At 44.6% G+C, this 27,480-nt stretch overlaps 2 protein-coding genes across 2 annotated transcripts; one reads left to right on the forward strand and one right to left on the reverse strand.

The window, feature by feature from the left end:
- Positions 1-4,857, forward strand: LOC142898151 (zinc finger protein ZFPM2-like). Its single transcript, XM_076040936.1, has 3 exons — positions 1-203; positions 847-1,074; positions 1,974-4,857. The coding sequence occupies exons 1-3, from the start codon at positions 29-31 to the stop codon at positions 4,547-4,549; spliced, it is 2,979 nt and encodes a 992-aa protein (XP_075897051.1). The 5' UTR covers positions 1-28; the 3' UTR covers positions 4,550-4,857.
- On the reverse strand, positions 4,823-26,796 carry LOC142898152 (uncharacterized). The gene is made up of 11 exons (XM_076040937.1): positions 26,649-26,796; positions 26,147-26,309; positions 25,728-25,799; positions 25,541-25,617; positions 24,802-24,902; positions 23,203-23,319; positions 22,163-22,237; positions 9,364-9,502; positions 6,876-6,958; positions 6,687-6,783; positions 4,823-6,554 (listed from the first exon to the last, which is right to left on the reverse strand). Exons 1-11 carry the CDS (start codon positions 26,694-26,696, stop codon positions 6,387-6,389), a joined length of 1,140 nt encoding a protein of 379 aa, XP_075897052.1. The 5' UTR covers positions 26,697-26,796; the 3' UTR covers positions 4,823-6,386.
- Between the last annotated feature and the right edge of the window lie 684 nt (positions 26,797-27,480).

A 27,480-nucleotide genomic window follows, 5' to 3' on the forward strand; every position in this document is an offset into this window, starting at 1 on the left:
CCAACTGTGGTGCACCACCACCAAGAACATGATGGAGGGCGAGGAGCTGGTGGCGTTTGCGGTGGACTTTGACTCGCGACTGCAGGCGGTGAACCACATGTCTCTGAGCGAGGGCATGTACCCAGCCAGGCTGCTGGACAGCATCCAGCTCCTGCCGCAGCAGGCCGCCATGGCTTCCATCCTGCCCACTGCCATCGTCAACAGTGAGTGTCCGCCGCCGCGCACGGAGCTGGAACGAGCCGCGTCTAATTTAGAAGTGGCACGATCGCACGCGCGTGCCCTTCTTCCTCTCTGTCTCCTTCTCTCCCACACACACAGACACACGCACGCAAGTCCACACAGCCTGCACTTAGTCACCTGCTTAACAAAAAAAAAAAAAAAAAAAAAACGTCGTCTCCGCTGGGCGTAGATTAACCCAGATGAGCTTTTTCGCTTGGAGATAAGAGCCATCGACCTTCAAGTTTTGGGTTCACATAAACACGCTGAGGCTCGGACCGACGTGTTAATTGCGAAATACGCGCCTCATGCAAATAGTGTGTTTGTTTACTTAGCGAGGGCTATCTGGGTTCAGCTCGACAGGGAGGCTTCTGTAAGCAGATGGTCCAGTGTTCTTGTTTGCCCTTGAGAAAGGGCACCAACCCAGTGGTAGCAACACAGCGATATGCAGCAGCCGAGGATTTGGCGGAAAAGCCTTTTAACGCACGCTTTGAGATTCGGGACTGTGGAAGTGCGCGCGCGCGCGTGCATATGTGCAAGCTCTTTATCTCCGTACTTGGGCATAAATATGAAAGTGCTTCATATATCCTGATATGGTGTCCCCTTTGTCCTCCTCCTCGTCCCCACCAGAGGACATCTTTCCCTGCAAAGCTTGTGGGATCTGGTTCCGGAGCGAGAGGAACCTCCAGGCCCATCTGATGTACTACTGCAGCGGGCGGCAGCGCGAGCCGGAGACCGTCGTGGAGGAGAGCGACACCAGTACCCACCAGACCCCCAGCATCTGCCCTTTTCCACAGTGTAACAAGAGCTTCTCCGGAGCGAGGGCCCTGGAAATGCACCTCAGCACTTCACACACTGGTGAGTCGCAACCTCCAAGTTCACAGACCAAAACACAGGAGCTAGATTTTGATAGTAAAATGTAGCGCATACAAATGATTGTATGCAGTGATCGCAGTGATATGTTTTCTAGAGGAACAGTCTAAAAAGGCTGTTTTACCCACTACTTTATTTACTCCACCATGTTTTTAGTTTAGAATAGTGATTCTTGCCACCTAGTCATCTATATCAGTTTATTTGCCACCAAAAAACAAAAAACCTGGACAGGCGAACTCAAAGACACACACACACAAACACACATACACACACACACACACACACACACGTCTCAATCAAATGTGCACAGTGTACAAGTGAATTCCAGCTAAGAAGCTACACTGTGTATCTTGGCTAGAAAATGAAAAAAGATGAAAAAAACATAATGAAACATAACAAACAACAAAAAATAAAAAAGTTCGAGTAATGTAATATTTAGAGTCAAACTTCACTACTGCATAATCAGATGCACACAAGTGAAGACATGTTATATTTCGTATCCTCTGTTTTCTTGTGTCTGAGTGTATTCCTACCATTAAGATCCATTGAATGGAATTCTTGTTTGATGGTCTGTTTCCAAAAATCCAACAAACAAAAAAAAAACAGAAAATGCCATTAAACGTAGAGTAATAAATGGTTGAAATGTCAATGTTGGTTGAACTGTCCCTTTAAAACAGCTTTTTAAAAAAATGGCTTTTCAAAAAAATATACATATCCTGCTGTCAGCGAGCAGAGTTGACAGTTTATCCTGAGGCATAAAAAATCTGGTGGATAGGAATAAGCTCAGCATTATGCATGAATGTTTGATGGTTCCTACAGTTAACTCTGAAGGAGAAGTGGGAGGCGAGATTCTGAGCGTTTCTACCCTTTTATCTCCTTCACAGGTGTCAAAATGGAGGAGAGCCTCCCTCCTGGCACCAGCTTGAAATGCACAATCTGTAACTACACGGCGGATTCTCTTATTACATTCCAGCATCACATCATGTCTCACCTGTCACAGGCGGCCTTCAGATGCAATCACTGCCATATCAGCTTCCAGAGCCACAGGGAACTCTTACAGCATCAGGACTTACACGGGCACGGCAGCAAACTTCACAGGGAAGGCGACGGCACTGAGCTTTCCCCCAGGGGGCCTGAGGAAAGCCTCCAGCAGCAGCAGCAGCAGGGACGCGCTGAGCTGGCCAACAGGAAGGATGCTCTTCTGGGAAGTCCCAAAGGAGCCCTCAATAAGGAGACCAGCACAGACGGCGAGACTGACAAGACTGAGAAGAAGCCCATGTTGTCTATTCAGAAGGGAGAGGCCCACCCAGGCAGCAAAGCCAGTTTCTCTTACACGAGGATCAAGTCTGAGCCCTCCAGCCCCCGACTGGCCTCCTCCCCAGTGCAGCATAACATGCCTACATTTCCCATGGGCCCCTTCTTGTCTCAGTTTGCATTCTCCCAGGACATTTCCGTGGTCCCACAGGCTTCCGAGATTCTGGCTAAAATGTCAGAGCTGGTTCACCGGAGGCTGCGCCATGGAGGGAACAGCTATCCCCCTGTCATCTACAGCCCTCTCATGCCCAAAGGGGCCACCTGTTTCGAATGCAATATCACCTTCAGCAACCTGGACAACTATTTGGTCCACAAAAAGCACTACTGCAACAGCCGCTGGCAGCACATGGCAAAGTCCCCAGATTTCTCCTCCCTCGCAGATAAGGTCCCCGAGGCGGTGAGCCCCAACAGCGGCCACAGCTCCGTCAGCATGCTGGCCGGCTGCCACCCGGCGGAGGCCGACAACCACCTCATGCAGTCCGCCTGCCTCAATTCCAACATGTTGGACATGATCAACGCCAGCGCCAAGGGGCCCGATAAAGACCTGGCGGCGCAGGTGAAGAAGGTGTCCACCCCGACCGGGTCGGAGGAGCGGATGAACGGAAAGCAGTCGGAGGGCAAGAGCCCGAGCACCGGGTTGGTGGAGAGCGACAACGACCCCAACAAGACCACCTGCGAAGCCTGCAACATCACCTTCAGCCGCCACGAGACCTTCATGGTGCACAAGCAGTACTACTGCGCCACCCGCCACGACCCGCCCATGAAGCGCATGTCCACCAACAAGGTGCCCTCAATGCAGAGGACCATGAGGACCCGCAAGCGGAGGAAGATGTACGAGATGTGCCTGCCGGACCAGGACCACCAGAGGCCGCCAATGGGTCAGCCGGGTTTCGGCGTCCTCGGCGTCCCCCCCATGAACCCTTGCACGTCCCAGGAGGCGGTGGAGAGCCTGGCGGACCGCTTCCACCCGCGCTGTGACATCTTCCCGGGGATGGTCCCCAAACACCTGGAGGCCTCGCTGACCGTCACCAAGCCCATCCTCGCCCCCAAATGCAACACGCTGGAGCCGCAGGAGCTGGACGCTCCCATTGACCTCAGCAAAAAATGTTCGCCGCTGCCCGAAAAGACGTGTAGCTCCCCGAAAAGACTGTTGGACTATCACGAATGTGCAGTGTGCAAGATAAGTTTTAACAAAGTGGAGAACTACCTTGCGCACAAACAGAACTTTTGCCCCGCGACGGCAGCCGCAGCCGCAGCCGCTGCTGCCGCCTCCGCTCAGCAGCAGCAGCAGCAACACAGCGACACTGGCAGCCTGGAGTCGAGCATGTTCCCCGATGTGAAGAGCGAGGGCGGCAACAACAACCTGGACGATGCGTTCGACAAGAGCCCGGGCAAGTGTGAGAAGAACGGCAACGGGAAGGTGATGGTGCAGAACGGGGGCATGTTCCCCCCTCACCTGGCGCCCGTGCCGGGACTCAAGGCCTTCGCAGAGCCCCAACTCATCCCGCCGAAGGACGAGAGCAAAAACATGTTCCTGCCCCACTGCCTTTACCCGGGTGCAATAAAGAAGGTGAAGGGTCCCGAGCAACTGTCGCCGTACTTTGGGATCAAGTCAACCGACTACGTGACGGGGGGAGCGGCGATCCAGGGCGAGCAGGAGCAGGAGCAAACTGTGAACGGAGGAGGTGGAGGTGGAGGAGGCGCGGGCGGAGGAGAGTCAGGGGCGGGCAGGGAGCAGGCCCAGCAGCCCGCCGCCAATGGCTGCCCCCACCCGGGCAAGGAGTCCCTCCCCCTCTTGCCCAAGAACCGGGGCATGGTCATCGTCAACGGGGGGCACAAGGCCGAGGAGCGCTCGGGGGGCGCCGCCGCCCCGCAGCAGGAGAACCAACCCCAGGCCGAGGGCCAGCCGGCCAACCCCTCGCCCACGTGGACGGCTGAACACCAGGCCGACTCCAACGAGAACGTGTCGCCCTCGGCCAAGTCCCCCGGCGAAGACGCGGCGCCGGCGGCCAACAACAAAGGCGTGAACGGCTCCGGCAGCGGCAAGTACTGCCGCCTGTGCGACATCCAGTTCAACAACCTGTCAAACTTTATTACCCACAAGAAGTTTTACTGTTCATCACACGCCGCGGAGCATGTAAAGTAAATGCCGAGGACTGAGGCAGGTTCTTCTCCCCCTCCCTACACTTCTCCCCTCCTCACCCCCACTCTGACCCCCCTGCCACCTTTAAACCCCCTTTTTTCTCCTTTGTTTTGGTACACTGTTGTGTCTGGAAATAGTGCATCATGCAGTGCTAAATGCTGCTTGTGGACAATCAAGAGAAGCTTCTCCTTTCATCGTTTTAAGACTTAAAAATGCAAAACCCATTGGTTTAAAAAAGAAAATGAAAAGAAAAAAAGGAATCAAGAATAATATTGGTGCCACTTTCACATTAATTTATTTTACAATCAGTATTAATAGAAGTAGTGATCTTAATTTAAATTCAAAATGAAATTTATATCAGAGTTGTTTGTAATGTTATTGTATAGTCATTCTTGTGTAGCACACATATTGTTTACATTGTAATGTAGGCTCAATGAAACAATAGACAATACAAAAATGAGATGCATTTTAGACACAAAAATAGCTACTGAGGCACTTGTGTATTCTTATTTGCTGTACCAGTTTCTGTATATGCCCAAAATGTCACTTGCAGATTGCTACTAATGACTTGTTTGCCTTAAAAAAAAAAATATCACCATTTGTGGGTGATCACCAGGCACAACCCTGCATGTCACATCTTGGCATATACACATGGCTTTGCATACATATGTGGCTGTTTGTCCCTGTCTCTTTTATTCAACTCAGATGTGGATGTTTTCATGAGGATGGCAGCATTCTTGTATAGTACTCGTATTTCTGTTTAACGATACACTTTGGTCTCCCTTTTTGAAATTTGCTCTCGATGCAATACTTTGTAAATTAGGGAACATTACTGAAAGCAGTATTATGAAAATGGGGATTGTGCATATAATTATTTGTAACCCCATAGGGAAAAAAAAAAATAAGAAGTTGTACAAGAACTACATTTATTGCTGACGAACAAGGTGGGTGGGATGTCAGTGGGGGATACTGATGTAAAATGATCATTCCAATGTCCTGATTAAGGGAGAAAATGTTTCTTAAAACGTTGTTGCTATGCATGTATATGGATGGAATTAAATTCCAGATCTGTTGGAAATTTTTATTTTGATGTGGTGTCATAATTAAACTTAAATCCTCAGGATAAACCGACGCTGTCTGCTCATTCTTTCGCATCACTCACGGCGTCCCCCCATCACTAGGATCCCAAATAAGCACAGCTGAAAACAGATGCATAAGTACACAAAGTTGTATTAACCTCACAGGCTGGACTCGTCCGTTTTCAAATTATAAGATAAATTAAATTGCCGAACACCGAAAAATAGAGGTCTTCCTCTGGCCGGGATGCTACTCGAGCACATGCAAGTAACAAATGAATGAAGCCGATGCAACAAAGGCAGAAAACCTGAGGTAGCTCTCCCTGTGGCTACAACACGGTGGAATATTAAGACAGAACTAACGGAGATTAAAAAAAAAAAAAGGCATGAGGCAAAACAGTGACGTGTGTGTGGCCTTTGCAGCAATAAGAAGTCATGTATTAATTTTTTGGCGCCGGCCAATCAGGTAAGGGGACTGAAATAACAACTTGGAACGATAAGAATTTCTGAATCTAAGACAGCAAATATTTCATCACACTGAATACCCTCCAGTTACGTTCAATTAAAAAGCTCCCAATGAGGCGAAGCCGGGTAAAAAAAAAAAAATCTCAAAAATTGACTTCTTGATGAACCTGAGCGGACACGCCGACAATCTCTGCAGATCGCCGCAGGCAAAGGTAAAAAGATAACTTAATATTTTATTGAATATTCAAAACATATCCAGCGCCTCCGCCGCTGAATCCGTGTCCGTGCTTGGCTGTGGGTCACTGGCTCTGCTGTTTGGATTGTCGCTGGTTAACTAGCTTCCTCAGGTGCTGGCTGATGGCAGATGGCTTCTTGTAGATCATTTGCCTGTCTGCTCCTTTTATGTGAATGTGATTGGCTGACGGGTAGGACTCCTCCAAAAACTTCTTTTGAAGCGTCGCTACCATCTGGTGAGGGGGGAAAAGATGATTTACTCTGGGATTCACACAACGCTCCTCCCCCACCCCCCCTTGCATTGTTCTGTTGCTTTTGCCTGCGATACAAAATAATGCTTGTTTAGTGAAAGTGAACACCGTCACCTGGTTTAGCGGCGCTGGTAAATCCTGGTCAAAGGAATCACCCGTAATCACACTCACAGATGTCCTGCTGGACAGTGGCTTGAATTTTGTGATATCCCTTTAAAAACAAGAAACAACAACAACAACAAAACATCAACCTCTTTCAAGTCGTATTTCTCAAGGGAGCGAAACGAGGCTCTGTCACCATACCTCACTTGAGCTGCACTTTCATTCAAAAAGTAATGCTCATCCACAGCGCTGCTCTGGTGGGCAGGGTTACTCAGTAGATATTTCTATTGGAGATGCAAGAGAAAAAAAAGACAAAATTATGAAATCATAATCAAAATAAGTGTTTCTTTTCCCAGCAAGGAAAAAGACTAACTACCAAAACCTTGTGGATTATATGCAAATTATTAGATATTAGATACAAAAACAACAAAGTTGGAAAATGTTTTTTTTTTTTTTTTTAACTATAAAAACATGAAAATAATCTATAATGGTACTTAGATAAGAAACATTATGTTTTGGGGTATTTGATATTGCAAATTTGTCACAAATTTGACACACTTGCTGCATTTATTTATTCAGCATCAATGGGACTTTTTTTGTGTTAATGTGGATGTGTTAACGGAACACAGTGGCTGAGCAAAAACAGAGCAACATCTATGAAGCTGTGTTGTTTAAATGACATCAGTCAAATTGAAGTTATTTAGAATTAAGCAAAATGGACATATTTTTTAGGAGTACAGTCATTCTTTAGCCAATACACGTTATATTGACATATTATCAACGGCCTGCAAAAACAAAATAGTGTTGGCTTGCATGTTTTGTCTACAACAACCCAATATTGCCTGGTGGGATCGTTTTAGAACAGTTTTCAAAATGAAAATGTAAAAAAAAAAAAAAAAAAGGACATACAAAGCAAAGACAGAACAGTGATCCAAATAATTCAATGTAACTGTTCATTAAACTATCACACTCCCATTATGTGATGCCAAGAAAAACGTATCTGGTCATTCAGCCAAATTGTGTTGTTGTTGGTTGTTTTGTTTTTTTTCTCCCAAAAGGAAATGACAGCACGTCTGCATTAAGTCCAGCAGCTCTGGGGGTTCCACGTGCCAACTTCTGTGTTTTTAATGTTCGTTTTTTTTTGTTTTGTTTTGTTTTTTTTTGGGGGGGGGGACTTTCCCCACACACCCAAAAGGGTTGTAAAGTCTCCAAGAGAGAACAAATTCCACTTTAACTCTCTCTCTCTCTCTCTATCAGCCACGTGCGATGAGGCCAGATAGCGCTGGTGCCGTTAACATGGCAGCAAACAATTCTGCTCCGCTTCAATTAAGCAATGGTTACAGAACATGCCCTTGAGAAATGGACTTGCACGCTCTATTGAGGATGGTGGGCTTGCGCGTGCGTATGTGTGTGTGCGTGCGTGCGTGCATGTGTGTGTTATAACCTTCAGTAGCCTCTACAAAACCTTCCTCTGTCCTTGGAGGATTCAGGCACAATGGTGTCCTTATCTCCTTGGCAACAACTGTAACACTTGAAAAGCTGAAATAGGTCCCTCATCACTACTGCCATCAAATCGTGGGTGGCTGGCTGGCTGGCAGCACGGGGGGGGAGAGCCTTAACGAACCGCGAGCAGGAGTCGCCGCGTCGCAGAATTAATGGCGAGCGGATGTCGGGGAGATGTCGCCGAGTGTTCACGGGGGGGGGCGCTAACTTCTGTCTGCCTGGGAAATAAATAAGATATTTAAGGTATAGGCAAGGGGGCCGCGCGGTTGAAAATCAGCGGCGACTGCCTAGCTAAATTAGCTACGCTGCCGTAATCACGTCCTCCTCGAGTCCCCCTGGTGCGGCAGCAGCAGCCGCCGCACGAGTGCTAGCGTCCCTGGTGTAACAGGGTGTCAGTCCATGAAGAGCATTAGCCCCATGTTAGTCGAGGAATCGCTCGCCGTTCAGAACCCAATACTCCGCCTCTTCTGTCGAACATTTTTTTTATTTATTTATTTTCTCTCTCCTAGCAGCGAGTAAAAATATGACTGCAGGACGTCAAAGCGCTTCCCTGGCAGCTCTTTATGTTTTAATCCACGAGGGGGTCTGAGTTTGGACAAGGGCGAAATAGAAAAATGAAACCTTTGCTCGCACCTTGCAGACTGTGTGACCTGTCAAGCAGGGCGCAGTGTTACTGGGCCCTGCAAGAAACAGCGTTATTGGTCAGTTCAAGCAAAATGTCTTTTTTTTTTTTTTTTTTTTTGGTAATTTCGTTTCAATTTTATGTCGGAGCGACGTCCACAGTCCAATTTCAATTCAGGCTTAGAAGAGAGGAAGAGCCGCAATCACCATTCGCTCCAATCTCTGCTCAGGAGCACACTTGATTATTCTCGCACCAGCACCACCCTGTGGTTGTGTCGGAACGATGGCAGCATAATATTCGGGACAAATCGCCTTTTCAACCGTTTTTTTTTTTATTATTATTATTAAGCAGGAAGAATCGGGAATTTTCCAGACCAATTTAGGCCTAAAAGCTCTAAATCATCTCTCTAAATTTTATATTTACGTCCTTAAATTACCCCAAAAATGTTTCTGAATACGTTCAACATTCCACGTGCCACGACAGAACCTTTTTATTTTTCAGCAATATGTGATATAGTAATATCATAGCGTGTTTGTGTGCGTGCGGTGCGTGTATTTGCCTCACCTGGCGCTGGATGACCTCCTCCGAGACGTTTTCCCCCTTAATAGTCGGCTCAATCACCCCGAGGATTAAGAGGAGGCGGCTCAGTCCTGTGGCAGCGGAGAACTGCTTGGCCTGCAGTGAAGGCAGCACCTTACTGTACCTGAGCACAACAAGCACAACAAACACAACAAACACGTTAACACTGGAATAGCAGACAGTGAACTGATTGAAAGGTTTAATGAAGCAGACTTAAGGAGAGTTTCATGCAGTGTTCCAGGAGTTTAAAGGAACAGTTCACTCACAAGTAAGTGGAAATTCACCCCCTGAACCGGCTCTGGTTAAATCTTCAAGTTGACATTAGCACAGTGGAGACATGGGATTTCTCTCTTATTATGACCTTCTATAGTTACATATGTACATCTACACCTGTCTATCTGGTGGAGTGACAGTGGTGTCCACTATGTGACTGGGGGTCAGCCAGGTCACACTTAGACGCTGTTCAATTTGAATGGTAGTTTTGCTTCTAAAAAAATAAATAAATAAACGAACCAAAATCGCACCAAAACTGTGCGATTTAAAAGTCAACCAGGCGGTTAAAGTCACTCTTGAGCTATTTTCTACAGCACATCGTCTTAAATGGAAGAAAATTGTCAGTCATTGTCATTATTATAATTATTCCGTCGACCCATCAACAGAATAACGTTTAAACTCTGAGCACAAAGACAGGCACAAATTATGATGATACTTTTTATTTGGGTGCTTGACAACATGCACATGTGTAAGTGGCCGGATTACAGCGGGGCTGATTTTATAATTAGAAAGGCATTAAACTCTAAGTCATACATGACATTTGCCTCCCTCCTGTTTCTTTTCAACCCAAAATTTCAAAGTTCCTCTACTAAAATAACATAAAATAAAAAAAAAACCATTTGCCTGGGGAATGAGAAATGCACTTTTTTTGGCAGATGAGAGAAGAAGAGCGGTGGGATTTTGTAACTCAGGAGGCCCAATCGGTCTCGGCTCACTGGTGCTCTGAATTGGCTGGTCTCAGCCTGTGGAGCCCAATCAATAGTGCCGTGCGCCTGCTGCCGCGCCACACAGCCTGCTCGTACACGCCGCCAACAGCAGCACCAGGAAACACTTGTCTTAGTCTTCCTCCTGATCTTGGCCAGGCTCGCAGCACTGCGCCTCCGTGTCCTCACACTTTCCTCCTGCCACGCTCGAGCCCAGGCCAAAGCCCACACCTGACAAACAACGGCGCATATTCACTCCGCTTTTTGAGGGGAATGCTGTGGCTTTTCATTTTGTAATTTGTCAACAATTTCACGATTTAAAAATTTGTTGCCAAGCTCATTAATCAGAAATAGCATAGGGGAAAAAAAACAATTATAATTTATCATTCAATTTTATTATCGAGCGGTGAACAATGAATTGGCTTTTGAGACCCCAATTGCAGTCTACTCTCATACTCTGAGAAAAGAAAAAAACAATATGGTAAATTCTTCATATTTTGGAGTATTCCGTTGTTGAGTAAATGCGAGTAAATGTAAACTATCGGAGTGCCAAAAAGAAAAACAGATTTTTTTTTTTTGGTATTTATTTGAAATTCTACAAAAATATTTATACAAATATACCAATATGTTTAGTAATATAAACAGATTTTACAAGATTCAATGAGTAACCTTTAAGGGGATCTAGAAACAAAAATGTATGCTTTTAGTTTTAGAAAGACAATAAATTAGTTTAGATAGCTGATTGGCACTGACACATGTATAAAGAGCAGGTGTGCTAGCAAGGTTGTGGCACCTTGCATCCACAGTAGCCTAAAAAATGGTTCCGCTAGGAGTTTTCGACAAAGTAGCTGGAGATTTCACAGTAGGAGACGGTGGCGGCGTGAGCACCGACTATTGGCCGTATTCGTGGCCGAAGAGACACAGAGCGCCTCTGCGCCTTGTGACCGACTCGGGCACAGACAGAGGAACGGAAACATGTGGCCTGCCCTAATTTCCACCTTCACTTCACAGAAAGAACATTTTAATTCAGACCTCCAGAGAGTGACATTTTCATCCTTCCTCATTGTTTTTTTTTACTCCTCCCCTGTGAAGTTATTGTGTTAGCACAATAAAGCACTGACTTTTTGACCCGGATCTCGAGGGACTTCTGAATACGGACACGTTTAAAGCCCGTCACCCCCCTCTTGATTCCAAAAATAAAGGGCAGAGAAGCCCCTCGCTCCCTGTCCGCCCCCCCACCTTGCTCAAATCTACTCACATCATTCCGGGCTCTGGCATTGAACATTATTTCAAGGATTCTCCAGCCACCTGTCCTATTCCCTCCTCTTCCCTCCTCTCTTTTTTTCCATTTTTAATTCTGCCCCGGAGTGAGGATTATGCGAAGCAAGGCATGCGTGTCAAAGGGAAATTTAGTGGGTAAAGACAGCCAAGATTGGCGGGATGAATTAAACAGATAACGAGAGGAGACGAAGTGGGGAAACCATGTAGAGCAAAACGCCTCACCGATGTTGGTCATTTCAGAGGGGCCCTTTTTTTTCCCCCCCTCCCCTCCCCACAGGAGCGGGGAGGCAATATCTAAATTAATAAAGTGATGAAATGAGTTTGTGCCGTGGACTTTCTGCTGTTTGACTTTCCCATCTGGATTAGTGCAGGCTGAATGGACGCTCTGTTACTTTTGTTACAACTGCGCAATTCACTGTTGGAATTTGGCCCCGTGGTGATAAGGCTTCCCCCTCCGCCTCCTCATCCTCATTACCATCTCATTTCATATGCAGGGCCGCTGTTACCTGAGAGCCCGCTCACACACAAAAACACGAACTATTACACGAGCTTGTGCCAACTATTACAAAGACTAGAGAACATTTAAGCGCAGACTATTACATGAGGCTCAACTAACTATTACAGCAAGGGGACATTTCTTTTGAAAAAGAAAAAAAAAATCCTGTCGCTGCATTACAAATGGGATGGGAGGTGGACGTGGACGGGCGCACGATGAGGCCCCTCTCACCAGGCAGGTCTGTTTTGAGGGGTCTCGGAAGGATTCCACCGCATTAGTCGCTGTTCAGAGTTGAGATCCATCGCAGGAAAATGTCCCCGCAACAGCCATGTGTTTGCACAAGGAGGGAACTTTGGGTCAAAATTGTGTATGGAGAGCAGCGGGACATGTGAAGTGCTGAAGTCAAACCTACACCACCAGTCAAAAGTTTGGACACACATTCTTATGCAAATTCTTTTTTTTTTTTATCTTGCAAATTTCCACATTGCAGTTCCATACTAAGACATCAGAAATATGAGCAAGATACATGTAACTATGCAGCAAAGAAAAACACATTAAATAACTCTAAATCTACTTTTCATGAAAGGTGGATATTTTGAAGAATTTAAATACAAAACGTGTTTGAGTTATTTCACACTTTGATTGTTTCAACTGTTTGGTCAATTTAGGAGGACACCAGAGCAACCCGGAAAGAACCGATGCCGCTAGAGAGATGCAAAGCTCCCAGGGCCCAGGAATCAAACCTACAACCTTCTTGCCTCGAGGGCCTATTGGTCTTGGATCAGAGTTTTAGCTCTTGAATAACATTATGATGACACTACGCAAATAAAGTTGAATATTTCTGGTTGCTCGATGAAGCACTTCAAAGCTCTGTTTGGAGAAGTACGACCCAAGATATATAAATAACACAATTCCCCCGGATGGTGCAGATGTGGGCAGCGAGTGGCACGGCTCAAGTTCATGAGGGAGCCGGTTAACGCAAACAGGTCATCAGGACAGACAAGGCCGAACAGTGCAGTGTTCTCACCAGAGAGACTCTAAGTGGGCAGTAGGACAGAGGCCGCACGCCGGAGAGAAGGAGGCCAGACATGAAGTCATGACCGCAGCTTTCCACTGGGTCGTCTCCACCACTAAATTTAACAGCTGTGGCAACCACAACACAGACCCGAACAAACCCGAGTTCTTTAGAGAGCAACAGTAACAAATGGTGCTGTTGTTGTTAGTTGTAATTTACACTTCTTGTTGTGTTTAAAGCAATTTAAACACACAATTTACCGATGAGCCTTCAGCGACAACATAATGTATTTTGCACTTCCAATCACACCGAGGCAAAATCAGCAGGCTGTCTGTAGGTTAATGGAGGCTAGAGGGTGAGTAAAGTAAGAAGAGAGGTTTTTAATGTACTTGTGACCAGATAGCAAGTTACAGTATTAAAGGAATTTAGCCCTAAAATTAACATTTCACCCAATTTACTACTCACCCTAACAACACTCGTAATACTTGCTAATCCACAGAACCACTGGCTTTTCTACACCCAGTAGACACCACCTGTTATGTTGACAAAGAAAGACGCATAAAATGTCTCAATACTGCTACGAGGGAGGCATCCGAGTGGCAAAAGTCACAGCAGTTTAATTTTTTCTCAATATGGTTACAATTTTTCAGAAAAAATATTCTGTGCAACTTCCTAGACAGAATCCACTCTGAAGGGGATCCTGTGAAGGGTTATTGTGCCTCCGCTGGCGTTGGAGTGAACTGTACTGCTAAGAACCAGTCCAGGATTTTATAGCGTCGTATTGAACTACGATGGGGGCAAAAAAAAAAAAAGTGGTTAGCACCGTTGCCTCGAAGCAAGAAGGTCACAGGTTCAATTCCCAGGGCCTTTTTACTTTATCTTCTCTAGGTCTCTCTTGGTACTCCAGCATCCTCGCCACACCCCGTAGGCACGCACAGCACACTAGGCTGGCAGAGAACTCTATATTGAATGTGAGAGCGAATGGTTGTTTGTCTTGGATAAAATGTTCAGGCTGCAACCCGCCTTTGCCCCAAGATACAGTCCAGCACCCACCAAACCCTTAGGGCAGGAAAAGCAGTGGCAGGAAACAGATGGATGAACTACCACAACATTCACATAAAAGGACTTAGAGTAGTTTCCCTACACAGTGAGGCATCCCGTCAATTCAAAGTCATTCACTAAAGATCTGTTACGATTCATCTTTTAAATCTTGTGGCCAGACTGTCAACTGGTAAAAATGTTGGTGTTTCCTCAATTTTCATTTTTAATCATTTACTGATATTTGTGGACATGATTGTAGATATAACAAATGATAGCAAAAAGAAGAAAGAAAATGCCCACTAATGTTTATTAATAGAACCTTGATGACTTCATTGTGATTCTGGTAAATTAATCTGTAAAAGGATGATTTTTGTTTTGCTGGAAATGTGGAGATTTAACCAAAAATCAAACATTACATAATACTATTTCATACGTGATTTGAGTTATTATTGTTGCCATTTTGAGCGCCTTCAAATATCGGTGCGCGACCATACGACACATAGTGTAATACCCGGTCGGCCACCACAAGGTGCCACTATTGTATCACAAGAAACGCGGCGCTGATCCCATCAGCCTCTATCTGCCATCAGCTCTTCCTGCCCGTGTCAATACTATGGATTGCAGTGGGGCAAATACACAGTGGTCGCAGCGGCCCTGCTTCATTAGTGGCAGGTAACAGCAATAGTCACGCCTGTAGTGGTTCTAATTACAATTAATTGGCATTCCTTGCTCAGCTGAGAGCCCCTGGACGAGGGTGTGGGGGCTGCAGGTGGGGAGTGCTGAGTCAGGAGAGAGCCGAGGGAGGGGCTCCACTTAATGGGAGTACCACACAGAGTCTCACTCTGCAATAAAGAATAGTACTGGCGCCTGGAGGCTTAGTGGCAACCTCGTATATCGCACGTTGAGCTCAGGCGTGAGACCACTTCCTGAAATGATACCTAGTAGAAATTGATGTTTCTGTTTGTTTTCATGAGCGCTGGACTAATTGAAAGGCAACCTAAAGTTTCTTCCAATTAGATCCAGCATTGTGTTTTGGTCAGGCTCCACCTCCTACTGCTTCATTTTGATTTCCCTTAATGGCGCTCCCACTCTCTCGCGCTTCCTTCACTCCTTTAACACCCCCCCCTCCCTCTTTCTGTATCACTCATCCATCCATCCGTCCGTACGTCTATCGGCCCATGGCCACTTGATTGCTGCCAATCTCAGGCGTGTATCCCTGGAGGGGTTTAGCACATGGCTGTGCTCCACTGGGTTATTGAACGCATCCTGCGGTGAAGGCGAATGGCCTCTAAGGGGGAGGCTGGATGTGTCATCAGTGGCTGCTGCTGTTTACAAATTAAGGCCGGGGGAGCCATAAAGAGCAGGAGAAAACAAAGACGACAATGTGCGACTTGCAGATGCTGTATTAGCGATTTAGGAACATTTGAAGGAGAAAATACTTTAGCAACGTTGAAGGCGTAACCAGAGGGAAGATGGCGAAATGGCTGTAAATCTGTCCACCAACACAATAAAGTGGGAAATGACAAAACACTCTTCTTGTCCCTCGCATTGAACCCTATCCGTATTATAAATCAATCCAAATGCGGCGTCCTCCGAGACTGAGGAGTCGTCCATCAAAGTGACAGACATACGCTGCCTGTCATAGAGCAGTGCAGGCTCCAGGTGAGCCGCAATACCCTTCTATCTGCTCCGCATCAACGGCAAGCAGTGGGTTTGTGTGTGTGTTGAAATGTTTATGTGACTATGGCCATGCTGGTTTGTGTGCAGACCCTTGCATGCACGTTTAGCCGAGCATATTAATGACAGGCTGGACGATGACAGGGACAGAAAGTATCATTTTCAGTTTGGGGATGCACAACTCAATCAACCTGCACTGCAAGGCCCACACAAAGATACTATCAGGGTTTCCATCGGCCAGCACTTTTTTGCCATTTTTGCCCCAGTTGTCCATTGAAATATCCTGAATACCAAGAAGAAAAAAAAAACTAATAATAATTAAATCTCACAAAAAAGAGGTGGAATTATGGAGAAAGGTTAAAACAAATAAGTGCGACGGAAATGGATTGAAGAGAATGAAGGATGAGATTTAGAAATCTCAAAGTTTCCACATCACTCCGGTGACAGTAACGCTCTGCACCAGAGAGGCTGTGTCAAGTGCGCAGTGTTCAGCAGAACTCTGATAAGTTCTTTGGCAGTGCTCTTTGCATTTTCTTTGTCATAAACACAATTCAATGGAAGAAAGATTGCAAAAAAAACGTTAATTTTAGTATTATAAAAAAACATAAATGAAGTGAAATAGTAATTTCTTTACTTCTTAAATCTTAAAGTGCTAAAAGTTAATTTTCACATGGTCGGTATTGTTTCGGTTGAATGTTATAATTAGATATATTTATTAAGGGAAACATCTGACTCAGCACCACACCACGAAAAAGACAAAAAAACAAAGGCTGCAAAGAGCATATGATCAGAAATGAGGCAACACAAGCAATATACAGTAGAAAAAAATAAGTAATAGAAAAGTAGGAGAAAAGTAGAAAAATGAATGTGGTGCTTCTTAATGACAACAATCACAAATAAACGTCCAAATACTGTTTTCCACCCTGTACGTAGTGCATTGGCATTTGAATCAAAGCAATTGAACGAGTATAGACTTGCGATTTAAAAATTCACGAGAAAGACATGAGGAGACTGTCGAGAGGTCCTCCTGAGGACTGACACACTGTAATGGCACATTAAAACCAAGAGTTTGCCAATGAATCAGCATTCATTAAATTGGAAGTACCATCTCATTAGAAAGGCGCGCTCCCCGCTGTGAATGCCCGCCGAGCAAATACATTCCCTGTGGGGTAAATTAGCTTTGTACAACACACACGCACGCTCAAGGGTGCAAAATACGGCACTAATTTCAGTCTCTGGAATTGTGAAATGAACGTCATTTCTTTGGCAGTTTTGACTTTGATGGCAATTGTTTAGTTCCAGCTAGGATTTCGTACAAGTGTTGACGGACAGCATGACTACAACACGCAGTGTGTTCTATGAAATCTGCCCGGGGCCGTCAGAATCAAGAGAGCAGGCTCCTGTGCGCAGGCAGTAAGTGAACGAACCGCAGTTAGTTGCGACGACCAATCAGGTCTCGAGTCTGAGACACTGAGGTCAGCCAGAAGTTCATGCGCTGAACTTGACATGGTAACATGCTGTGTTTGGGCAGGGGATAAAGGATTCGACATGAAGATCCATTAGATCCATTCTGTGTGAATTCTCATGCCGTGGTGTTATAGGTTTTGGTATTATGAGGTCTATTAACTTAGGTAGAAATAATTAGGGCGTCAATGTACCATTACTGGTGTCACGCTTGATTTTAATATTATCATTTCTGCTACCTGAATCATCAACCAGATCAACTAGGTTATTCAACTAGGCAGAAAAGACATCAGAAAAACAGGGAACAAATAATACGGCAAAATTACCAAATGCAGAAGAAGGCATAAAAATGCAACACAATAATTTGGAATACTTCTGAAATTAAAAATATTACTAACAAGAAAACATTATCAGCTACTTGCCAATCCACTGACTGAGCTTTGTTTCTCATACCAGTGGGATTCTCCCCCCTGACGGATCCACAAGCAGTTTCAATCATTTAAGGGCCGCTGGCACAGTGAAACTGGCTTCCTACAGATCAGGTTTATATGTTCTGTTTCATTCTATAACAAAGACAGTGCTTGGCTATTTTCCTTGAAATACATCAAACTGGCTGCTCTTCCATTAACACAAAAAAAAGCCCATACGCTTCACTTTACATTTCTGCCACTGATTTACCAGAGGGAGATCTAAAACACAATGATTTCATCCCTTTAGACCGGGGACATAGAGTGGATTTTTGGCCCAAGAGTGCGATGGAGAACAACCGAGGAAAAGCATGAACCAGACGTATTAGAATCAACTGCTACAACAGTCACAAACTGTTTATGACCAATATCCTTTGTGGAATGTGTTATATATATTTATGTGGCACCCTTAGGACTATTTAAGACAAACCACCCTCACAAAAACTTTGACGATTATTTAACAAATATTATGTCCATCACATCCTATTCAAACAAGACAAACTAAATTTCTTCATTAACAGTGAAGCCACTGGGTAAGAGCACAGAATTTTCTTTTTTTTGGTGGGTTCTCACTTTTATAACTGCGAAACCTGAGCGTTGACTGCCTCATTTGTCTCCTCAAATGTCCAGAAAAGGATCCAGACAGGAGAATTTCAAGTTCAACTGAATTTGGGACTTGAAAAATCGCTGCAACTTAGCTGCTTCACAGACTTCAAGAACAGAAGAAACTGCTGCAGTTATTGAGCTGGAGCCACCATAGACAGCATTTGTAAAAGCCATCCAGAAGAGAACAGAGCGGAGCATCACTATCAATGGAGTCTGATGCACTATATGACACAACATGATTGGCAAGTAAGTGTATGTGTGCATCTTTCTTTTATTCAAAGAATACAGAAAGCCAGAGGACCAGCTTACATCTTACGACGAGTCTATGTTGCCAATAATAATGGCCTTTGGTTTGCAATGACATTCTAAGATGACCTTTCAATGTTTGGTTTGAAGAGTGTGGTATAGACCTGCTTTACATGTAGAATGCCCCGGGATAACTCTGCTTCTGATGTGGTGCTACAACAAATAAAGTTGTCTTGACTTGATCTGATCTTGTGCTTATGTACCTGAGCCCAGAATAAAAAGCCTGCAGGCTGTAACAGCCAAGAGCAGCAACAGTACAGCCACTAATGTCTTCAATGTTATGGCTTTACAATCCATGTTTATTCTCCCATAAGTAAGCCAAAAGGAAGGATAAAACTCACACAGAGGAAATGAAAGCTCTGTCTGTGCTTGTGTGAAGAGATGAGCTGGTGAAACAAAGAGTCGCACCGAGTGAACGACTCAAACAGCTCTCACCCAGAATGCAATTTGTCCAGAAGTACGCTGGGGCTTCTCCTAATCTTCGACTCTAGACACTCTGCAGGATTTTTCATCAGGAAGCATTATCTGCGTCCGAGAGGAAATGAGACGCACGCTGCGACGTCTGTAGGGGGGAAAATCCCAAATAAATCGACTGACCTCTTAGCGCAAGCCAGTGCCCACACACACACACACACAGACGCAGTCAGGCACGGACAGGAGTCGGCAGACGTTTGTACGATGTAACCGGGATAATTCTGGGAGTTAGCCTGAGCTAATGAGCAGGTCTTTGATATGTAAATCCTCCAGTCCCACAGCAAAGCCGATACAGTCTACCCACAATCCCGCTCAGGTGCAGCCCCGCTCCCTCCTGCTTCACTAATCTTGTGCACCACATAGCGCAAGACCTCCGGCAGCAAATAAAACCTGTACATAAAGAGGGATAAATGCACAGCCATATGCAATCACGCTCAATAAAAGAGGGGAATGCAGACACGGCGGCGGCAGCACTGGGATGATGGGTTTGTGCTGCATCTTATGTCTTCACGGTGTTTATCCCCTTCCAGGTTCTATTTTCGCTCCCCCTGTGGAAATCAGGCACCAGTGATAAAATGATTTTGAGCGAAGTAAATGTAAGTCTCTGGTTCATTTCATTTCTCTATTGCTTTTTCCACAGAGTAATTGGATTGTGGTGACACTGTCATGTACTCACTGAAATGAATGCCTATTAATCAGGAGATAATTGGACACATAGCCCTGATAAATGGTGCTGCTCCACTTTGAGTCACGTACAAATTAGGCCATTTTCAGGGATCCATTTCTTATCTGGCCTGACTCATGCTTTATGTGAGCCGCGAGCCAATATTGGTGGAAGGAGCTGCGGATGTACAAAGTCATCAGCCTGCTCCCCTGCTTCCCCCCCCCCCCACACACACACACACACAAAAAAAAAACCAAAAAACAGATTATGCCATGCAGCAGCGATATTCAAGCGCATATCAGCCACCAGTTGGTGCTGCAAGACGGCACAACATTATACTTGCGCACAACTGTGAGGACTTCAAAGTTTCTAAAGTTATCTGAGGTCAAAAAAGGCAGTTTAAATATAGGTGGTAGCAGCACGTAATATAGTTATTTTTACTGATCTCCTGCGTGTGTGTGTGTGTGTGTGTGTGTGTGTGTGTGTGTGTGTGTGTGTGTGTGTGTGTGTGTGTGCGTGTATGTATGTGTAAGAACTGAATATGAATGTATATTTATGTTTATTTGTTTTCTTCTATATTCTTGAAAAAGTTGTAGCAACTAAGGTTGTTATTACCGTAGTAGTTTTGACAAGTGATATTTTGGCAGTGGAAAATTAGTTGGAAAGGTAATTGTTTGTCTTTTACATGTACTGATAGGGAGGGAAATGAGTGCTAGTTTATACAGTGCACAGTAATAGTTTTATAATAAAAACATTAATCCTCCCACCAACAATGACTGCAGTCACAGCGAACTTTTTTGGGGGGGGGGGTCACACATTATAATAAAATATCCAAAATGCATCACTATAATCTTGCATGCAAATACAGACAACATCTTTTTCAAGGTGATGTTTTCAATAAATTTGAAATAAAATCCAACCATCTCCCTGTCTTATTTTAAAACTACTGAGAACAGCTGAGGATTCAAAATGATGAACGTCTCTCTTTAGTATGCATCCATGTATGTATTTTCACAAGTATGTAATGCGTTTGTCTCTGTGTGAGTATCTTTGTATCTGGGGAATCTGAAGAAATTTGGGGTTTTACGTTGGGTTGGATTGGCTGGAAATAGGGAATCAATTTGTGATTTATGGCTGTTGTAAGGAGTCTGGGCCCCTGTTCATAAGCTGTAAAGAGCTTCTAGGGAGTCCCATTTTTAAAAGCGTCCTTTGATCGAATGTTATTTGTCTTTGTATTTTAATTGATTCGTAAAATAAACTCAAACTGAACTAACCTGAATAACTGGCTGATGAACGTTATGTAATTAGAAAACCAATTCTTCTTCTCTTTTACAGAAGTTTTAGGTGAAAAAGCTACTTCATCCACTTTGTTGATATCAATTGTTGATATCACTGCTTTGAGGCGAGAATGCAACTGATCAACGTCCCGATAAATAACTCTGACGAGCTTCGTACGAGACAGAGGCGCACTTACAGGAGCGCTCAGGAGAGTTGTTCGTCGTGTCCGCCGCCGTGTTGTCAACTAAATCTAAAAGCTAAGCACAGTGCGCTAAATAACACATGAGGTTTGCTGTATCCCCTTAGCGGAGGACGCAAACACCTTTTAATGAGTACAAATGACGCGCTTTACGAGAAAACAATCCGAGAGCGCTTGCGTCGCATCAGTGACTCTTCCGACGGTGTTTCTCCTCCGCGCTCCTCCAAGCATTATCATTAATAATGACCCCCACCCTGTATGATAATTAATGTATAATGAGATGTATGCTGTGGCCATGACTACCACTTGACATACATCTCGCCTGGAGGATTAAAGCGGCTCTATTACACTCGCTGTCACTTGGTGCCGATTGCCACCAAAACCCTCCATCTTTCCTCGTCTGTTTCATTCTGTGAGGAGTGTGATCGGCTAATGAGTTTCCATGGCCTCCAATTAATCAAGCTAATGAGCCCCACCCAGTTTAGATAATATAATAGCGAGAGATCGACTCTTCTTATCAGGCGGCGTGAGCCAATAGGAGGCGAGTTTGCAGCTCGGGTCCCCTCATCCTAATCCCCCCTTTTTTTTCCACACATTTCCCTTTTTTCCACCTTTTCTTCCCTTCCTCCGCCTGTTTATCTGCACCTCCCCTGTCCCTCAGAGCGCCTTATCATCCTCCGCGCACCCTTCCATGCCCATCTTCTCCCAATCTTCTTCCCAAATCCGCTTTCTCCTCCCTCCCTCCCTCCCCCGGTTTCCTTCCACAATCCACCCCCCTCTTCCCACTCCTCCTCCCCGTCACGTCCTTCCCGCGTCCCTGAGAGCTGCTATAAACTTACCAGTACTCTTTCCACTGGTCCTCCTCGAACGCGGCCTCGGGGATGGGATCAATCAGCACCAGGTCCGACACCTGCCTGAGGGCATAGAGAGGACACCCGGATGAAGTGGGGGAGCCGTGGCCTACCCCTGTCCACTTTACCCTCCTGGCAAAAGGCCGTAACAGCCATGAGATGGATGTCACGGCCCCCTCAGTCATTCAGCCCCCCCACCGAGAGATGACCAGCCGTGAGCACAGCCCAGGACCAATATTTCCATTAGGTGGGGTGTCATCCATTCACGGCTACTTAATTTTCTCTCTTAATAGCGAGCGTGTCAAGGCTGATTAAATACTAAATCTTTCATCGCCGGTGTGAAGGCTTGTCACCTTAATCACGACAATGTCTCGGACACGGCAGAGTTACGGCCGGTCAGGGAAGCGCAGTGTGTGGCTCTGCTCTGTGGCCATACGCTTTAAAAGCAGTCCGAAAATTAGGGATTCCTCCAACCCTTGACAAGTCTGGCAATGATGTGCATGCATGTGTTTTGAATGTGAAAACATCCTTGCAGCTGTAGATTTTGTTTTGTTTATAAAGATCAGCTGGACAATCAGTTTAGAAGACACAAGGACATATCAAATGTTGCTGGCTCTTCCCATAAGTTTGTGCGACGGCGGAACTCCTAACAACTTTAGGTTGGAGGGCTGCGTGCTTTGAGTTCCTGCCTTTATTGCACCAGGGTGATTCATGAATCAACAGCTTCACAATAAGTCTGGATGATTTCGTCAAATTTATAAACTTTCACAGATTCCAAGGACCCGTGGGAGCCCGGTCTCCATATCTTTGATTACGTTGTGTGGGATGAGCGCCAAGACTTGCCGATATTACATTTCTTATGATGCGGGGAGAAGTATAACAACGTTTCAAGCCCACGTGTCTAATAAACCTCGGCGTTGGGAAACGCAGGCCTTCTGTGGTGGTATTAAGTCATGAAAGCCGGCCTGGGCCGGAGCTATTTTCTAAGGCCTTCAGTCGCATACAGTTGACAGTGTTCAAATACTTACACATCGTGAATGTGGCTGTAAAACCTGCCGTTGAGCGCCCCGAGTTCGGAGCCCACCAGGATGAAGGGCGTGGCGATCTGGGCAGCCTCCAGGAGTCGGTGCAGATCATCCACCATCCTGGGGAGCAGCAACAGCTCATTTGTGTCGGCACAAAAAACCGGGACACAGCGCAAAAGAACTGGACGGGGGGGGGGGGTTATTTATTCAGTTTATAGGGCATAACTCTCCCAGTGTGGGTCTGGTATACGACAGGCCAAGGTTAATGGCATTAATCTCTTAGCTGCTTGTTAACAGGTTTATTAGGGAGGCCAACAAAGTGAGCAAAAAGGAAAAATAATCCACAGAAAGATTCTATATTTGTTTATTTATTTGATAACGTTCCAGAATAGATCAAATAAATATATATACATACCAGAAACAAGATTTTTTTTTTTTTTAAACAGTAAACAGGAGAGGATTGGATGGTTGTTTTTATATAAACACACAGGTAAAACCAGCCCAAGCAAACTTCCATTATGAGAGCCAGCATCGGCAAATTGGCAGCAACTCTGAAAGTTGTTACGGGTTGTTGATCGCTGTGCTGATAAATCAAACCTGGGCTGTCACAGAGAAATGAAAAGGTTTCACAAGACTCCCATGGTTAAGGCAAGAGAGTCATTAAACTCAATGCGATATTGAATTCGGGCAAATTGATCGGTTGCATCGCAGATGCACAGCCGCCCGCTCTCTGGGCCGGATGCCAAGGTGAAGTAGACTGCTGACCCTTGGCGATCCACGCCTGCTCATCCCTTAGGCAGATTTAAGGCTCAACAAACGATTCGGATGTCAGAGGAAGGAAGATTAAAGCTTGATGCCGCCATGTCAGAGTGAGCCAGGCCAGGCCAGCGCAGGGTGAGCCTGTGGCCAGTTCAGAAGTCATGAGCTGCTCATGCAAATTTCAGTCAATTATTGACTGGGATGCTGACGTGAAGTCAATTTGGTTTTTTAAGGATAAATTTTGTTGAGGAGTAATTTGTGTAGTATCTACATGGTTAATGTAACGAGGCCAAACTGAGAAATGTGAAAGCACAGTGTACTGGTATAGTGCTGCAGACAAAGACACTCTAGAAAATGAAAAAAAAAACTTCAAGATCGAATCGAGATGCAGCAGTACAAATGGTTTAGTATTTGAATACAATTTTTAAATTTAAATTACTAATGTTTTGTTTCATTATGTTGTTTTTAATAGGAAAAAGTTGCAGCCCAGACTGTTTGTCAGGCAAACAAGTGATTAAAAGCGATTCACTCAGGCTTTGAGATAAAGTGACAGCATAATTGTAAATTCATCTCAGCGCATCTGGGTAACTGTAAATAATCTCAGCAGAGGCCATAAAGTACAATGCTGTATATTTGCCCGCATCACAATCAAGCTATTCTATAAGTTTTACAATTTTGCAAGCTCAGCAGCCGCAGATAATGAGACAGGTGGCCAACTCCCTTTATTTCACACCATTAACGGCATCAATAAACTGAATTTACCGAATGTTAATCAGCTTGAGAGGCATGAAACACATTTCAAACTTCGCACACAGCAGTTGTTGTGCGTTACGCTCTACTTACCTTCCAGTGGTGGACATGCCCCAGACCTTCTCAGTTCCAGTGCTTTCATTCTGCATTAGCCGCTTGCTGAAGCCCAGGCCCATCCTGTCGTATGCGCACACCTAAGCAGCGTGACGAACCAACAAGACACACAAGTTCACATCATTTTGTTTAACCAATGATTGTTATTTTTTTGAACCAGCCTGCTGCGCAAACACACAAGATGCTCACGACAAGAACTCCACCCCCACCTGAACCTGTCAGATTTTAAACAATACACGAGGGACAAGCGGTCGGGTGAAAATTACAATACAGGTGCAAACAGTGTACTGCGGGTTTGTTTTGACGCCGCTTATGTGATTTATTTGGTCAGATGTATCCGGGCCTTCGCCTTGGAAGCCCATGACCCCATTCGGGTCACATTTCAGACAAACAACATGGGGCAGGCTGTCAGCTTTGACTTTGTGCTGTACCGAGTCCTTGGTGAGCAAAGCGGATGTGACAGAGCAACTGCAGCAAGCACTGTCCCTCTGTGCCCTTCCAAAAACAACAACATGGCTGCGAAGAAGAATCCGATCCTGGAGAAAGTTCACTCCAGCAAGAGTAATCATTAAATTTATTTTTACTTTTACTTTTGGGCCAATTGTTTAAACAAAGAAAGTGCAAACATTTGTTTTTAAACAGATTTGACTCCACAAAGAGAATTCAACTGTATTCAAAAAAATAATAATAAAAAAAAAAAATCAATTAATTCCCTTACCTTTGTTACTTTGGCCACATTGTCTTGAACATGCAACCAAACATCTGAGGACATTCCAGCTGGTGAGTCCAGAATAACTGTGAGGGAGGGAGGGACAGCTCAATAAAAACAAGCCACAGCAATGTTTGACGCAGTTTGTTTGTATCATGTTTGACACAGTGCACAGAATCTTCATAAGAGGATTTACCAACTGGTTTTCCATGTCCTTTACAAAAGAGATGCATCACTTGACCCAAGCCAACGTCGACAATTTGACCACCTGGATATTTTTGCAACAGGCACAGAAAAAAGGAAAAAAATCAGACACAATGAAAATACACACACACACACACACACACACACACACACACACACAGTGTATGATTTATTAATAATATAATAGTACATATAATAGTTCACAGTGTAATGCTTAGAAACTATTTTTTTATTAAGATAAAACAGACAGGAAACCAATAGGCCTTAAAAACAACAACAACAACAAATAAATGAAATAAAACTGGCTACGTCTGCATCAAATCACTGCTATTATGAATAAAGAATATTTTCAAAACTGTGGTATCGCTACATAATAAGTTAAGTCCAATAAATGAGCGGGCCACCGCTGACCTTTAGGTAAGAGCATCTGCCCTTCCCTCTGCAGTGATGCATAGTTGAGGAACGGAGGGATGATGATGATGAGAAGTAAACACTTTCCAACATTCACGAGCAGAGAGCCATACGACAGCCCGCCTGCAGTTTCCCTTTGATTGCCTTGTCTCTGACTTACGTCCTAGTTTGTTCAGGGGAGAGGGGGGGGGGGAAAGAATGATAATTGTTTTGTATCATCTAAAGAAAAAAAAAATTATCCAGGGACATTGACAGCACATCAAAATGATATTTACATTTATTGTAACCAAAAAAGGAAACAATTGACTGCCATTCACGTTGATATGGAACTTCATCTCTTTAAAGGCAGGTGCCGTCGGCTGCTTTAATCGTCTTCCATATAATGTAAACAGTAAAAGATCCGTTAAACGAGTTTGCAGGCACGTTACCTCGGTTAATGCTAGCTTAGTAACGTTCACCTGCTGTGGCATTCATGTCATATTATGGTAGTGTCCGCACTTACCGGCCCATTGTTTGACGTTTGAGTTTCGTTGGTTGTTCGTCGACGCATTCTGAATAAAAGACAGCGTCAATTCCACATGGATACTCAGAGAAATGAATGAAGCAGCAACTTCCTGGTTGAAGGTCCGGAAGCCGGTAAGGTACAAACTCAATGCCCGCGCGTTCCAGAAAATACAGCATTAAACGTGTTTTCTCTGTTATTAATGGTTTTTCTGGTTGTTTATTTGTTAAATCTTAGAGATACGATCATAGTGACAATTCACAAAAAAAAGTAAATTGGATATACCCTTTCTTGTACATTTAAGTCACCGCTCTGTGTACATTCATTAGCTTAAAGTTTTAGTTTTGTTTCAACTTATTTCAGCATCAACCATTTTAGTATGAATCAATTTTTAAAGAATTATGCATTCTACGCTTCGATCGTGAGTTTGAAAATAAAACAGTCCTTCCAAATAAATTATTTGATATCAGAACTGAGCTGCAGGGGTCGCTGTATCCCACTAATCCTACCCAATCAGTCCCCCAATTAAAATGTATTGCACGTCCAGAAAAGTCAGTTGGATTAATAAATAGGCATCTAATTACACCAGTAACTAATAAGGCTGGGTTCAAATGGCTTGTCCTCTCTAATGAGAACTGGAAATTGATGACCAGACTCAGAAAACAAAGTCTATGTAGATGAAGATAATCAAAACCTGGGTTTTGTGTTTGCTTTTACCCAAATCCTATTGTAACAACACGTCAAGTCCTAAGCATGTATAATAACATATTTATGGTGAGCAGAACAGCTGCTTTCATGGTAATATATGCAAATTGATGCTTTTATGCAGTTA

Source organism: Nelusetta ayraudi, unplaced genomic scaffold, assembly GCF_046127955.1.
Source record: "Nelusetta ayraudi isolate G7.1 ecotype Tasmania unplaced genomic scaffold, CSIRO-AGI_Nayr_v1 ptg000063l, whole genome shotgun sequence".
NCBI lineage: Eukaryota > Metazoa > Chordata > Actinopteri > Tetraodontiformes > Monacanthidae > Nelusetta > Nelusetta ayraudi.